This window comes from Hyposmocoma kahamanoa, unplaced genomic scaffold (assembly GCF_003589595.1).
Source record: "Hyposmocoma kahamanoa isolate Upper Pololo Valley unplaced genomic scaffold, ASM358959v1 83, whole genome shotgun sequence".
NCBI classification, from domain to species: domain Eukaryota; kingdom Metazoa; phylum Arthropoda; class Insecta; order Lepidoptera; family Cosmopterigidae; genus Hyposmocoma; species Hyposmocoma kahamanoa.
The window spans coordinates 1,216,436-1,232,236 of record NW_020654175.1 but is presented as its reverse complement, the minus strand read 5'-3'; the positions used below and the strand labels follow the sequence as shown (position 1 = coordinate 1,232,236).

The following is a 15,801-nucleotide window of genomic DNA, read 5'->3' as shown; positions in this document are numbered from 1 at the left end:
TCTTCATAAGTTCAACGAACATCTCTTTGGATACGAAGGAAGATCTCACGTTAGAAATACATCCATTCGAAGCAAGTTTTGTTATATAGTGACAAGTTAAAACATGTTAATGGCGCCGAGTACTGCTACCGCGAATTCAAACCTTTGAAACTAGCTATGGTTAACGGAAACGAGTAAGTCTTATAATTCATTCGACCACTCTGCCTAAGGATATGAATCTATTATCTAAATATTCGTCGAAAAATCTTTGATATAGCGTTTGATAATTATTCTAAACATTATGAACGTTGTTGTAATGTTGACCGCTTTGACCTACTGGGTGATATTCCGTTTAATGTACCTACGAGTTCTACGAGACACTATCACCTTATCACAGTTCCCTTAGCGAGGACTAATTATGGACAAAATACATTTCTATGTAGAGTTAGCAAGGGCTTGGATGGATGTTGATATATTTAATTGTAATATTGATGCGCTAAAGCGTAAACTCACGGACATTCTATTTAATTTTATTGAATAACTTGTGACTGTTCGTTTGTTTAATGTTCGTGTTTGATTTGTCTGAAGTTATCGGTAAGCTGTAACTTATTTTCCTGTTTTTATTAAATGCTAGAAGTAGTAGTGAAAGTTGTCAAAAAAAAAAAAGAAAAAGAAACCGTTTATTTTAACAAATAATTAATAAAACTTTTTTTATCAAAAAACCGACATCAAAAATTTGTGAATTAAATCTATGTGCCAAATTTATTGAAATCGGTTAACGGACAGTGAGCGAACCGGAATTATCCCTTAATTTGCAACTCTTAAAGGTGGAATATGTTCTTTAAATTTGAATAACACCACACAAAAACATTTTTTGCAGTCGGTTAAAAATATATGGTGCTTACAGTTGGGTAAGTCAGTTACTTTTCCAAGAACCGTTAAACCATCACTGACCACTTGACTATTAATATGAAAACGAATGTCAAGTTGTGTTGATGACGATATTAAATTTCTTGTCAGTAAAATGGACAGGGATTATGTTTGTGCATAATTCGAATTTCAGCGAGGGCTGTGTACACCTGCAGCCGAGTTATTTGCCCCATTATTATTGTATTGTTGCATTGCAAATCAAATAAAACTATTTTGATTCTTAGGTCCACTAGAGCCGTGGCAGGATGCGGCTTCTCAAGCCGAGAGCGTGGCTTCGAATCCGGATTCACCTCTGAGGAATTAGGAAATTAATTTATTAACCACGGGTTTTTTGCTGAAGGAAAACATTGTGATGAACCCTGCACGTCGAAGAAGGTTCACGACAACTTGAAGTCCCCAACCCGCAATAGACCAGCATGGCGGACTATGGCCTAAAACCTCGCCTGAAAGGAGACCCGTGCTCAGCAGTGGCAACTATAAATGAGTTGATGTTGTTGTCCGCGTCTCTACGCTGTGCAAACTTGTGATACTTTATTTAACAAACCTATAATTTCAACGTTTTAAACTCACGGTAGAGGTACTCCGTTACCGCGCCACGTTGTTTTAACTAGGAATTCGGCTTCCATTTTTACGCTACCTTTTTAATAAAACATCATAACTTGTTTACAACGTAACGAAAACAACGTTTTTGTACAATGCAACGAAATGTCTGACACAAAGGCACGAACACTTATCCACACATCAGGCTATACAAACTGTCATATTTGTCATTTATTTACGAAGTAGGGAGATGCCACACGCGCGTTGCGTCGTCCCAACTGCGTTGATTTCAACGGACTGAGTGCCACACGAGCTGTTCTGTTGACGTACGCTGTTTCTATTCATTTATATGTAGTAAGTACAACGCAGTTGCGACGATGCAACGCCCGTGTGGCATCGCTCGTACTCGTAAGGTACAATTAACAATAAAGAAATGTTGACAGTTTCGTATATCTTTGTGGACCACAGTACCAATAAAGGTTAAATAAATTATTCATACGCAAACACCCGAATGTCAATTTACAAAGCAATCGATGAAGAAAATTTAAGGTATGGTAACCCTGATATTGATTACATCACTTTCTTGAAACTACGTCTGATAAGCAGTTTGTGATAAGGGAAAAGCGACCATTGTTTCACAAAAATATGAGATAAATTGATTGAGTTCCTCCGCACTTCAATATTATTAATACAAAAGACCAGCGAGCGTGACGGACTATTACGACATTAGTAACTACCCCATATAGCCTCTACCGTAGCTTAAATTTTCTTCAATAAAATTTCGTCATACAATGTCGGCTAAAGCTAGGAGCGAATGCAGCGGAATTCGCGCCACTAAATTGCGCGTAATTCAGTTAACAAGATGTTGTATACTTTAACTAATAAATACACAATCAAGTCCTCGGTTGCTTTCATTTAGATGGAATGCATTACACAAATACGTTCAAGATTCTTTACATGAACATTCATACAAAATCACATTTTAAGCAAAATAATATTTGCCCGTAACAGCCTTAAGGTCAACTCACACTGAGCGACGTAAAACGAATGTATATAACGAGGACATCTACTAAACACTGATATTTGTAGGACTCAGTTTTTTGAGTAGTGCTCAATATATTTTTGAAATCAATATTCATGTTGTTCGTAGAATTTTTAGTTTTTCAGGTTACACACGCGCAACATGTAACTGGTACGATTATTATACAACATAGCGTAGAAGACAAGTGTAATTGGTATGATAATTACGCAATGTGGCGTAGAAGACAAATGTAACTGGTACGATCATTACACAATATGGTGCAGGTGATAAATGTAATTGGTATTATCATTACCATTATGCGATATGGCGATGGAATTTAACGGACTTTACCATGAAAAATGTGTAGAATCGGAATGTAGTCGAAGACTGGAATTGGTTACCGGGATTTTGCAGTACAAAATTAGTCACAACGTTTGGTGAATTTTGACAAGATTTTTAACAACAGTGTTAATTTAGTCGTAGGGTGAGATACAATGATAGCATTCAATTCAACTTGCCCTGACTGATCGACACGCCGAGAAATTGCGAAGTGGCTGTATTAGGTGCAAAATTGTGCAGACAACATCCGCCTGGATTTCTTTCACTTGATTCATAGTCTGAATCTAAGTCTAATCTGAATTTAGCAGCAGTAAAGCTCGTTGTGAAAGAATTTACCTTATCTCCATATATAGTATCTGCATTACGATTTAAAGTGTAAATTGTTAAATTACATCTATCTCTTTTCTACTCACAGTTATGTTAGTATGACTTTAACATATTTCTATTAATGGCAAATCCAGTATATAGCTCAAAAAATGTACCAAGAATAATAGGGCATTTACGGACAGATGCGATTGGAGGAGGCGAAAAAGATTTGACAGGAGCGAAGGGGGAAATGTCCATGTTCATTATTCAAATGGGAGACAGGCGTGACATAATAATATGTCAGACAACCACATCAACCACCTAGAACAATGGAATTCACTCCGGCGCATTACCTAGAACATCCTGACCAAAATTAATTTAGAAAAGTTTACTTCCAAAAGTGGTACTATCGGGAATCGAACCCGAGACCTCGCCACCCCACAATGATCATCGAATGTACGTACGTTAGTGAACAAACAGTGGAGATTTGCTTTGAAAACAAAATCAGTTGTTCCATTATCGAGTTTTGAGAGTCCCTAGGATCAAAATTGGTTCCATGTACTTTCCATTGAAGTTGTTGGAGTCTAAACAAGAACGACGACAGAAGATCCAAAGACCATAAACTGAAGTGCATACGGACTGACCTAAATAGAAAGAGATAAAGAAAAAAAAATGGACGCCGTTACTAAATTATGAACTGACAAGGTCTAAAGAAATTATACCAAACGATTTGAAACCAGTGTCTTCCATACGATTCCCTCCTTCCTTTCAATAATTTAAAGCGACCTTTCAAAGCGCGGACTCTCGTGTCAAATCAGTGCGTTTCTATTTACGCGAAAATGAATACATATTGAAACCTGACAGAATCTAATTCACTAATAGAATTAAGATGTGAAATCTTGAACCGAAAACGCTTTGCCTTGAAATATTCGCCAATTCAGTTAGTTAAGAGACGTACCGAATGGCAAACTGTAGGATCCAGGTTTTATGTGCTACCTGTATAAACCATTCACGTGAAGATATAGCGAAGCATCTTTTTTTAATTTTGTTTTAATTGTTTTTACTTATTGTTCTTGAAAATTTTATTAAAATCACACTAACACCGAATCAAGCTACAAAATACAATATCCAAATGGCGACATGTAAAAAACCTGTACATACATACATCGAACGTGACAATACACCGCGTACTACCTTAGCTTACTGCCTTTAGGATGCAATTTTGAATGACATTCGCACCTATAGTTATGATTGTAAACCATCTCTGATTGGTGTTTGGTTTATTCCAAATTTGAAGATTTCGTTGGTATGATATCATTGGTAGTTCTATATAGGATCTCCAATTGGTGCGCTTTTAGTTCCAAATTTGAATAGTGAGTTTTCATTGGTGCATCAGTTCTGTGCTTGCCAAGTTTGACGTTATATTAAAAAATTGGTTCTCTATGAATGGAATCAAGGAATTTCATTTAAAATTGCTCCTATCACTTATCTAACGCCTTATAAAATATCTTTCGACGCGCGCGTTACCATTCTTTGCCCTTTTTCTAAATAAAGAAAAATAAAATGTCTTTTGTCATTTCCGGGGGAAAAAAATAAACAAAATTTAACAGTCATTTTCATTCGAGACTAGATTTTTATTAGGAGTTATTTTATTAGTAATTTGTTTTGTTTGTAATTTACAAAATATATAATATATTAAATTTTGTTCATTTTCCTGTATGCCACGATTTTGTTACATAATTTTTGCTATTATTACTTCATAATAAGAATGAAACAAGTTAAGAAAAACAATATTAAGTAAACTTAAGATAAACAGCTCAATAGGGTTTAACAAACGTTTGAGATTCTTTAACAATGAATATTTCGCTACAATACAGGGTTATTTTTCCAATATACCGAAGCCATAGGCAATTCAAAAACAAACACAATTTTTGTATGTTTTTTGAAAATCGATAGAAAGCCGATGCAAGTTTGTTGAAGTCTAAAAAATATTATTGTCGGTACGAACGAAAATCGAACAAAGAACAACTCCTGCGACACAACTAGATTCTTACTAGACCGATACAGAGAAATTCTTACGGTCTGCTGATTAGATCCGTAGAATAGTTGGGAGAGCGGTTAGCCCCGGGCTAGTAAACAGTCGCTGGTTCGAATCCAACTGGATCGAAGGAATATTTCTTTGTTTTTTATAGATATTTCTACAACAAATATCGATCGACAATAATAATACCAAACTAGTAGAGTATTTTAACAAAAAAATATATGTATATCATGGCAGTTATTAAAATATAAAGATCGAACACAGACAAATTCTTTCGACACAACTGGACTCGAATTTGAGACCACGGGATTACGTGTCATTCTACATAGCCATGACGCCCTACTTTTTTTATTCTGAAGGTACTACTATTAAATTAAAAGAAAGGAAACAACGGTGGCGTTGCTACGGAAAATTCTTTGTAACCATGCCACCCATTATTAATACTGGCAAATGCAATTTTAGCTATTTTTCTGAATTTAGCCAATGTACAAACGTAGTGTATTATGTACATACATTTGAAGGCGCTTGAAAAACCTAATATATGATGAATGAATGCTAGGAAAACCACTGCATTTTACTGCTATTTATCGATTATTAATAATTATAACAAAGTAGTGGAGCAATTTCACAAAACATATTGAATATCATGATGGTTAAATATTCTGACATTCAATAAAAATGTAATAGTAGTACATTCATAAAAAATACATGTACATCATGTACGTTAGCAGTACATTACAGTGGGTAATATCATATTAAAAAATATATAGGGTGGTGTGGCCATATAATGACACGGGATTCCGTCCCCATCGATGTTCCAACTGAGCTACAGGTCGAGTGTCTAGTATAGATATATAAAAACAAATCAATACCATCATGATGGTTAATAAAATTAATATCAAAAAATTAATGCCGGAATTTTCGTAAGCCGTAAAGGACTCGAGTCGTAGTTATCGGTCACTGGTCATTTGAGGTTACAGGTGCATTAAAAAAAATAACCCTGTACAAACCGAGATGGTGGACAATTACAAGTTGACAAGTTACTATTGAACCCTGAACGAGGCGCTGGTATTCTTATGTAAAGGATTTCTTTAGCAAAGCCGTATCACGACAAGGGTCCGAATTTAACATCGTCAACTCGATAAATGTATACATTGACAAGTTACTGCAGAACGTTAGCTACGTGGGTACTTAAAAAATCGTTATTGATCTGAAAACCATAAATCCTGCTCAAGTAACTGAATAACTAGACTTCAAAGACCACTTTCCATACAAAAAAAAACCTTTAAACCGAAAAATGTCGACTCGTGGACCTCAGAAAAAAGTGTTTCCTTGTTTGTTTCGTTCGAGGATTTGAAGGTTCGCAGACGAATAACCGTGTCAAAGTCACCGTACGCAATAGTAAAGACGTAAAGAAAACCAAACCTCTCGCCCCCTTCGTCGCGACCAGAGAATCAGTGGGCTCGGGCACGGGCCGCCTAGGCCCCGGTCTGCGTGCCGCGGGTGACGGTGCGCGCGCGCCGGCGCCGCCGCTACGAGTGCGCGGGCGCCGCGCCCGCGCGCATGGCCTCCTCGCGCTGCTTGCTGATGTACACCTGCGCAACAGTGCAACAGTGCAACACATGGCTGATCTAACCGGCGAGAGGGTTTCGGGCGCTTTTACTTTTTGATGCGGCCGCGCTTTGCAAATATATTCCTTCTTTTAAATCCCGTGATGCCGTAACGTACGATTTCATTATTTCATCTACACACATGTCATAAACTCTCTATAACGCGTTCAAAAACCGCAAATTACGACCAACATAAAGGTAAACTATTTTGTTAGAACAAATTTCTTATCTGGGAAAATGTTATTGTTGATTATTAAAAACATCGAATTCGATGTTACTATTACATTCAAATTTCGAACATCTCTGAAAAGCAAAACAATTTGATGGACCTCAATTCTAATACCAGTCGAGATGAAGTTTTATTCGAAATGAAATATCAACAGCAAACTATTTTCACAATTTCACACGTTACTTGATATCGAACGATATGATAGTTGGGGCCGATTCTAGTTTGTCTATTAACTAAAAATAAAAATTACGGTTGTGTGAAAAATGCTGTTCCTGAATACACCACAGAGAGCTTATAATATGTGTGTAGATAATAAAACAGTGTATGTAACTGTACATAATTAGGCATTAAAAAATTCGCCTGCCTTCTCGTTTCATAAACCCACATTCGTATTTTAATGCCTTCCATTATTTAACAATCACATAAACTACTATTATTTCAAATGTATAACATTTTGTTTCACTACATATAAATCTTAAATAAAAAAATATACGTACGTGCAGAAGCCGGTATTTGCTGACGCTGAGATGCTTGAGGTGCGGCTGCATCCTCTCTTCGCCCAGCGCGAATGTAAACGCCACCATGCAGAACACGGCCGCCTTGCGCACAGCAGAGTTCTGGTGGTCAGCCAGCTGCCGGACGAGGGAACATTATCGTCATCGTAGAACCAACACTATTCTTGCATTTCTATGTTTATAATTGTTTACTAGCTTCATTGTTTCAAGATTGAAAATAGTGACACCTACTGAGATGTTGTAAGAGCGAAGCTTAAACATTTTCCGCTTTGTGATAATAAAAATAAAGCTGGTAATAACGGGAATGTTGTGTTCAGAGTTATTTTTTAACTGATCATGGATGGCTCAGAAATCCGAAAATGAATAGTGAAATTGGCATAACGGAGTCATGGGACCGATTGGGATAAAAACAAAAAATGCATCATTATCTATGTTTGAAAAATCCATTTTACTGACAAGAAGTCGAGCTGGTCGATTTGGCAAAAACAATACACAATAAAATACACGCGTGTATTCACGTGCATTGCTTTTAAACAGTTTCGAATTTGAAATGACAAATCGATGCCTTACTTTCTTAAACTCGTATCGTCTAAAGAGTGATTATTCAAGAGACGTCGAAATTTTCTATTCATTTTAAATGTCTTTTTAATACAGTTGCTCAAAACGTGGTATTTTTCGTACTACAAATCGTGCCGAAAGTTGGAATTTTCGCAGTAGTGCTTTTTACTTTTCCATTTTTTTTTAAATTTACTGTTGTTTCAAATCTTAAGCACAGAACTAAAAAAGTTGTATATTTATGTGCTTTGTGACGTAAGTCATTCGTCATTAAAACGTATATTTATTTACAAATACTATATAATGAACGTATCGAGTGGAGGTCCACAGTCTCCGCCTACCCCTGAATGGGTGACAGGCGAGATTTTTATGTATAAATTTGTTCTATGTATTACAGATAAATTGTATCTCACTACCGTGCACGGGTTCCTAAAGAAGTTTAATCAAAAGTACCAGGACTTCATAATAAGAAAAGTGGTTACAGACCGATATTACAGAAAATAAACAAAAACAGCACGTTAGAACTAGATTTCCATAGACTTTTAACTAATGGTTGCAGTGGTTGTATTTCATTATTTTAATTTACTAGCAGAAAATGAGTTTTTTTTAATTACTGTTTTATTTTACTTTCAATGTAGTTTTTTCGCAAATGTATTAAAAAACGTCGTTTGATGCACGTGCGGATTTGTCATTTTCACTTGTCTCGAGTTTTGATCCTCGCCTCTGGCTCGGGCCAAGAAGCCTCGAATCGAACTCGTGAATAATAACTAACTTTCCGCACTTGTATCAAAAATAACTATATCGAGCATTGACTTACAATTATATGGACGTCGGGTCCGCGCTAAAAAGTGTCCGCACTTGTAAGGCGCTAAAATCGTATACAGAGCGCGACACTCCGCTTTAGTCTTCATTTGTTCTACTGACAGCGCGATACTGCGATGACATTACAATTTAAATTTCGAGTAGGTTGACTTGGGACATTTTTTTCGTGGTTTTTGTATTAGACCCGTCGTCCATTTATTTGTAAGTCAATGATATCGAGGGTGTTAACTTGGATGCATTACTTTAAGAATAGTTAAAAGCTAGTGTGTGAATATGAAAGACATATGATGTGAAATCAGTCGGCAAAATTTGTATATACAATCCATTTTTTGCATTTCTGTAACTTTGTGCTTTAAGATACGAGTTTGAGATAGCAAGGCGACGAATTCGTGACTTCATCGTCTAATCTTTGACATTGTATTTACACAAATGATTATTATTTTGTCATCTATAGTTCGTTTTAACCCATTCTACAGAAATACTAAAGAAATAAGTCATTGACCCAACTACAGACATTTAGTGATGGCCAGTTGTGTTGCCAACTACACATCAATAAATTAATTGAATGAATAGATTTGTTTAATTAAATCAGTTAGAATAAGTTATTTTTGCAATTTCGTTGTTGGTAACTTGACAAAAAATATGGTAATTTTTTGTTAAGCCAACCAACGGACCCAACGAATTTTTCTATGTGCTTGGGTCGTGTCTTTGTATTTGGTTTTTCAACGACTTTTTAGTCGTAGCGCCATCTATGAGAAATCTATGAAAGAATTATCACCCAGTTAGTACCTTTACAGCTACTATCGAATCTACTATCAAAGGAATTTTTTCTGAGTGTTCGTTGAAAAACCAAATACAAAGACACGACGCAAGCACATACAAAAATTCGTGAGGTCCGTTGGTTCGTTCCGTGGCTTAGTTGGTATAGCGTCTGGCATGGTATGCAAGAAGACGTCGGTTGGTCGGTGGTTTTTTTAACACGACCTATAAATTATCATCATTATCTCAGCCCGTTAACACCCACTGCTGGGCACTCAGTATTAAATCCTCCTCCAATTCTTTATACTAGATACTTGCTCGATTGTGATTGAAATATTCGATTTGTTAATCGATTACAAAAATTTTAATTAAATGAACCGAATGGTTTTTTCGCACAACATTATGCAACCGTGCGCCACGCCAGCGAGGCATATAAAATTAACTTCTACTGTGGACGTTAGCAATAGGTGAAGTGCCGGGTAATACCTGAACAATACAGTGGACTATCGGACACATCACGATGTTTCCTTTCGTATTACCCCGGTATTTCTGCCGTCCACTAACAAAAACGCGGTTAAGTGACAAAGATCCGTTTTAAATAGCAAAAGACAGAGCACAAAATTATCTTTTAAAAACATTTAAAATTAAGGTGTTCGAATATCATTAAACAATTTAAATATTCCAAAACTGGGTTACGGTTTTTTATAATACATCAAAAAAGTATTTTGTCATTAGGTCGCGTTTCGCTTCAAACTTGTATATTTGAAAAATAAGCTCACTTTCGAAGTAAGATTTTTCATGTTGTTGGAATGAATATTGTTGGAAAAAGCGACGGCGTACCTGCGCGACGCCCTCCATGAGCTGCTCGACCACGTCGTCGCTGAGCTCGTGGCTGCGCGCCTTGGCCACTTCGGTGGCCAGCTTCAGCGCGCACAGCGACGTGGGGTAGCCGCGCGTGCGGATCACCGGCTTCAGCAGCGCCAGCACCTGCGGCCAGACCGGCTCCACTGATCGCCCCTTGCCTTGCTTCGTTGGCGACCGCAATTACACCCACCATACAAATATTCCTCCCGGCCCGGGAATCGAACCGTGGGCACCGTTCGGCCACGGAGTCGGGTAAACTTTCAAATGACGATACCGGATTCTGCTTATAAATTATTCTAGTACCGATTAGAAGTACTTCCAACCTCTAAAATCCAAAGTTCCTTCTTCAAAGATTTGTATTAGAAATGTAGATAAGACAGCACTAATATTTTCGCAGAATAAACTCACGGAAGGCTCGAAAAGCCGTAAAGAAAGGCCAAAACACTTCCAGAAGTCCCCAGCGCTCACCTGGTGCGCGGGCAGCGCGTGCGCAACGTGCGCCATGCCGGCGTCCACGGCGCGCATCACCTCCTTGTTCAAGGCGCCGTACGCGTTGATCAGCTTCAGCAGTATCAGGTCGAAGTAGTCCAGCCATTGAGGCCGCGTTTCTGGTCTTCTGCAGAGCCAGATGAGGACTTTCACCGCTTCCGCCGCCGCGCGCTCGTTCGCCGTGGCCCAACCTGAACGCAAAACATGAACATGTACAAAATAATGCACAGATAAAAGGGTTTTCCTTACATTTTGTGCCGCAGCCAGATTTGTACGGGTTGTAGACTTTTTGTTACAAAGTTCCTAACAAAACTTTTTTTACGATTGTGGACGCTCTTTCCTCAAATACCTTTTCGTTACGTCCTGAAGACATGGAAACAACTGGTGCCTTTTACTATTTCCAATAATTTTGACGACATAGTTGACCGGCGAAGGATTAGGCGCAAGACGATGGGGTAACTGTTTGAATTATGTTTTGGTCTTAGGTTACAGTTAGCGCAGAGATTGACGTGATAGTCTGGCATATTTATAATAAAACTAGACGTACCAGAAGACGCGTTTGAAGCGCTCTCCGAATTCTCCTTATCACCGGAATTCTCGTCTATTGACAACGCGGCAAGAGCCACTCGTACTATGTTTCTGGGAACAAAAACAAAATCATGACAATGTGCACCCAGTTGGACACTGGATTTAAGACGGAGTTCAGTGGAAACAATAGTTGACACTGCACTGAGGTTACATTACAATTGTGTTAATATTTCTGCCTGACTTGTCGTAACAATGGTCGGAAAAAGGTGTTCCACACACATAGATACATGTATAAATATAGCTAGAGTTGTACAACATATTTTATTTAAAAGTACTCACCCAGTAGTTTTGTCTTATCTCGTTGGACGACGAAAAGTCAAAGTTGTATTTTAAAGTAACTCATGTCAAAAAAAAATGCAGTGGATAACTAACTTTTCATTACAGTAAACCTCCTTGGCGGAAGAAACAAGTATGGTGATAGTACTTCCCCGGACGAACTCTCACAAGGAGCTTTACTGGTACTAAAATGGTGATAATGACAAAGAAGCTAACAGTGCTGATGCAGATGATGCTGATAGCATGTACATTTCAATCTAAATCTGAAGCTGATAAATTTCAATTTTTACGTTACATGCAAACTCACAATCAGGTTACAAAAAGAAATACTAAATTTGTTGTATTATGTCAAAAAAACAAACAATATTTGTCGGAGTTTTAATTTTTAGTAAAGATTACAGTTTATAGAGTACATAAAAATAAATTACCCCAAGTAGTTGATTGCGTAAAACGGAATGTTTTTCTATAGAGATTGACACCATAGGAATCGATAAATCTAATCAGATATTGTGTATCTTGCGTCGATAGGAGCGTAACGTTTTTAGAGTAATTATTCCAATTTCGTTTCGTTGTCGTCGATTTTATACTTTGTTGTCGACATTTTGTTATTTGATATTGTTGATTTTTTAATTTGTTGTGTAGTTTATTTAATAACATAATAAACGAATCCTTTTTATTTTATTTATTATTGTCCCTAAATCGATTCTCTATACGTCACTACATCCCTAGAAACTTCAAATCTCAAACGTCACCGTACCCATGCTATGTGAAGTACAAGGTCAGGCGACTCACTTGAAGTACTCGCAGGGCTTGCGGCAGTCGCCGTACTTGAGGATCTCGTGCGTGGCCAGCAGCAGCCGTTCCCACTGCTCCGCCGGCGCCTGCGCCACGTCCAGCTTGCACAGGGCCTCCAGCACCTCTTGCTCTTTCAGACCGGCTGAGGACGGACAGGTTTCTTACACAAATATTTACTTATATACTTAATCTAATCTGCCGTCTTTGCCACTAACAAATTTTGGTGAAATTACAGGCACGTGAGACTTGTCAACTTATGTCTCACGGTGACGGGTGCAGTGGTAGTGCCCCTTGGATCTTTGTGATTCAAAGCTTTGATGAGTAGCACTGTAACTGTTACCATCAGGGCGTGACTTGTTCGCCACGTCAGTTGATGTTATAAAAAAACGCAATCGACATTTTTAGTCAAATTGAGTTGTACACATTATATCTGGAATCAGCAAGACCAGATGTACAACCTCCTATAAGCTAATAAATAAAAAACTTTAGGTGCTAATATTACGAAAGCTACCAAACTGTATTATATGTACTGTATACGCAAAAGCGTATATATTTTTATGACAAGGAGGGCAGTAATTAATACTATTTCTAAATGTACATTCCATTGTTTGCATCTTGTATGGGTCAATGTACATTATTATGCAACTGCCAATGTGCAACGTCGCGCCTTACATTGGGCATATGCCAAATTAATCAATTATAATTTTAAGTATATGTTGAGTGTGAGCGTTATTATAGTATAATAAATAAATAAAAAGACATTTATTTATCCACAAAACACACAAACAAACATAACCGAACAATTAAAACAAAAAAACCGTAATGTGGATAAAGGGGACGAAGACTCAGCATTGCTGGTTTTCAGGCTTCACCTTCAAAGCTACTCGATTTCTGCACAGACAGGAGCCATTGGATACATATGTTTTTGAAAGAATATAGCGTTTTGGCATTTTTTAACGGAAGTGGCAGGTCATTCCACCACTTACTCGCTGCGAATCGGAAACTGCCCCTGAACAGAGTTAAGCGAAGAACAATAAATAAAGTTACTCCGTGGTATCGGTCGAGTATTATTTCTACAGCATCTTTGACATTTTTGATCATCTCTCTCATCTGACATACTTTGACTTTGACTTTGACTTTGAACAAAGATCTATGTGCAAGACTACTTGTTCTCAGGACATAGTACATTTCGTTCGTTCTTCTACGCTGTGGATGTCGGATCGACTGTTGTTCGATTTTATATTTCCGAAACGAAATAAGATATATAAATTCTCAAAATACCTTTACACAGGTCTTAGTTTGAACAACGAATTTATTCTCGGAACGTGCTTATTCTCTTTTTGCTAATAATCACATCGGACTTTGTTCTTCGGATGAGTCGCATGAGTTCCTCTTCGAGTTTTGATTCTCTTTCTTTAATACTCGGATTCTGAAGCTACTCTGATCGACCACCTCTCTATTAACCTTCATTATTTATATATTACGTAGTCAAGCTCGTTATTCATATTGTACATTAAATTATAAAAAAAGCGACTTTTAAAATTCGTGGAATTACATCTTTTATTGAAATCGATTACCGGAAAGTGCGCGACACCGGATTTTATACCTTTGTCTGGAGGTGGAATGTTTTCTTCAAATTTAAATGGCACCACTACTGAGGTACCCTCTTTCCAATAAAAAAAAACATCAAAATCATTCACGAATACCGGAGTAATCGCATGACATACACAAAAAAAAACCAGTCCAATTGAGAACCTCCTCATTTTTTGAAGTCGGTTAAACTACAAGATTGTAACATTGGTTATATGAAATAAATGATTCTATCTAAAAATCAGAGTTATTTTTTTGGGTTAAAACGTTATAAACAGTCTAACTTATCAATAATAAATAAACATCAAAGTTAAGGTTTAGAACTTGAAGTTTGATTGGTCAAACCATCCGCTATTAACTGACCTCGCGACACAATGATAAGTTTAAAAATACTCACATTTAGTTATTATAAATCCGTCTTCATCAGTCTCATAGGGCTTAATTTTGTCTCGTCCAAGATGCGCGGAGGTGTAGTCACTGTAGGCAACAAAACCGCAGTCAATTCCAATCATCCGGTCAGAGGCTAAGGTGTCATAAGGACACATAGATATCTCTTATTTCATAAGCAATGTTCCGAAAAAGGTGTTCTACGTATATAGATACATGTATAGACATAGTTATATGGAGCGACATACAGTTGTTAAAACCACCAAATAATACTTAATTATTTTTGCGATTTCTAGATTTTCGGAAATGTTTTTACTGCATCGTAGTTGATTTTAAAATAATTCTAATGGTCCATGTAAAAAAATGCAGCAGATAAATGACAGCCTTGTTGCCGTTCCGATATATAGATGATGATGATGAGAACGTCGTAACAATCACACTTTTTGGCAACATTATGTCTTCTTTCACAATCTATCCATAAAACTATCAACAACAACTACATTACTATTTAAAATGTATGAAAACTAGCAACCCTACAAATGTCGTTTTAATCAGTCTTCAAAAAAGACAGACTATAGTTTGTTATAATTATTAATACAAACATCGAAAGAAAAATTTCTTCCATTGGACAGGATTCGAGTCTGCTTTTGTGAGCCAAACTAGGGCCACCGCTCTACCAACAGAGCTACATCGGTGGTGTATTCCTGTGCCTCTGACGCTCCTTGGGCAACAATTGGCGAGTACCTTACGCCGATTGGGAAATCATTACACCACCATGGCCAGCATTACGCATTGATACGATAAGAAGAAACTGAACTAAAGTCTGTTTCAATCCATTTTGAACAAAAAGTGTCCAAACCTGTTTAGTTACAATTCTAAAGCAATCACTTAACAAATCGAATGAGTAACACTTTCACGTATATTTTGAAGATTTCGACTTGATATCTCATCACTTTTACCAACAATGTTCATTTGAATAGCATCGTAAAATCGTATTTGAAAAATGGTAGTAGTCCAAAAGCGAGGTTATTTTTCATCTATACATCTATGACTTGTCCATGGTTGCATAGTGCTGTACGAAAAAAAAACATTCGGTTCATTCCATTTAAGTTTTTGTAATCGATTTGTAAATCGAAAATTCGAGTATCTAAAAGTAACGATTTGAA

At 37.2% G+C, this 15,801-nt stretch overlaps 1 protein-coding gene across 3 annotated transcripts in view; it reads right to left on the bottom strand.

The window, feature by feature from the left end:
* Positions 1 to 732: 732 nt before the first annotated feature.
* Positions 733 to 15,801, bottom strand: part of LOC113234306 (CLIP-associating protein-like) — a 39,762-nt gene continuing 24,693 nt past the window's right edge. For 2 of the 3 annotated variants that reach the window (XM_026469604.1, XM_026469606.1), the window contains 7 exons: positions 14,646 to 14,725; positions 12,656 to 12,800; positions 11,547 to 11,638; positions 10,979 to 11,190; positions 10,487 to 10,633; positions 7,493 to 7,627; positions 733 to 6,751 (listed from right to left, as the gene is read on the bottom strand). In XM_026469604.1, the coding sequence (XP_026325389.1) occupies positions 6,689 to 6,751; positions 7,493 to 7,627; positions 10,487 to 10,633; positions 10,979 to 11,190; positions 11,547 to 11,638; positions 12,656 to 12,800; positions 14,646 to 14,725 (874 nt within the window). In that variant the 3' untranslated portion in view covers positions 733 to 6,688. The remainder of the gene's footprint in view (positions 6,752 to 7,492; positions 7,628 to 10,486; positions 10,634 to 10,978; positions 11,191 to 11,546; positions 11,639 to 12,655; positions 12,801 to 14,645; positions 14,726 to 15,801) is intronic. The other variant, XM_026469605.1, reaches the window with a different exon arrangement.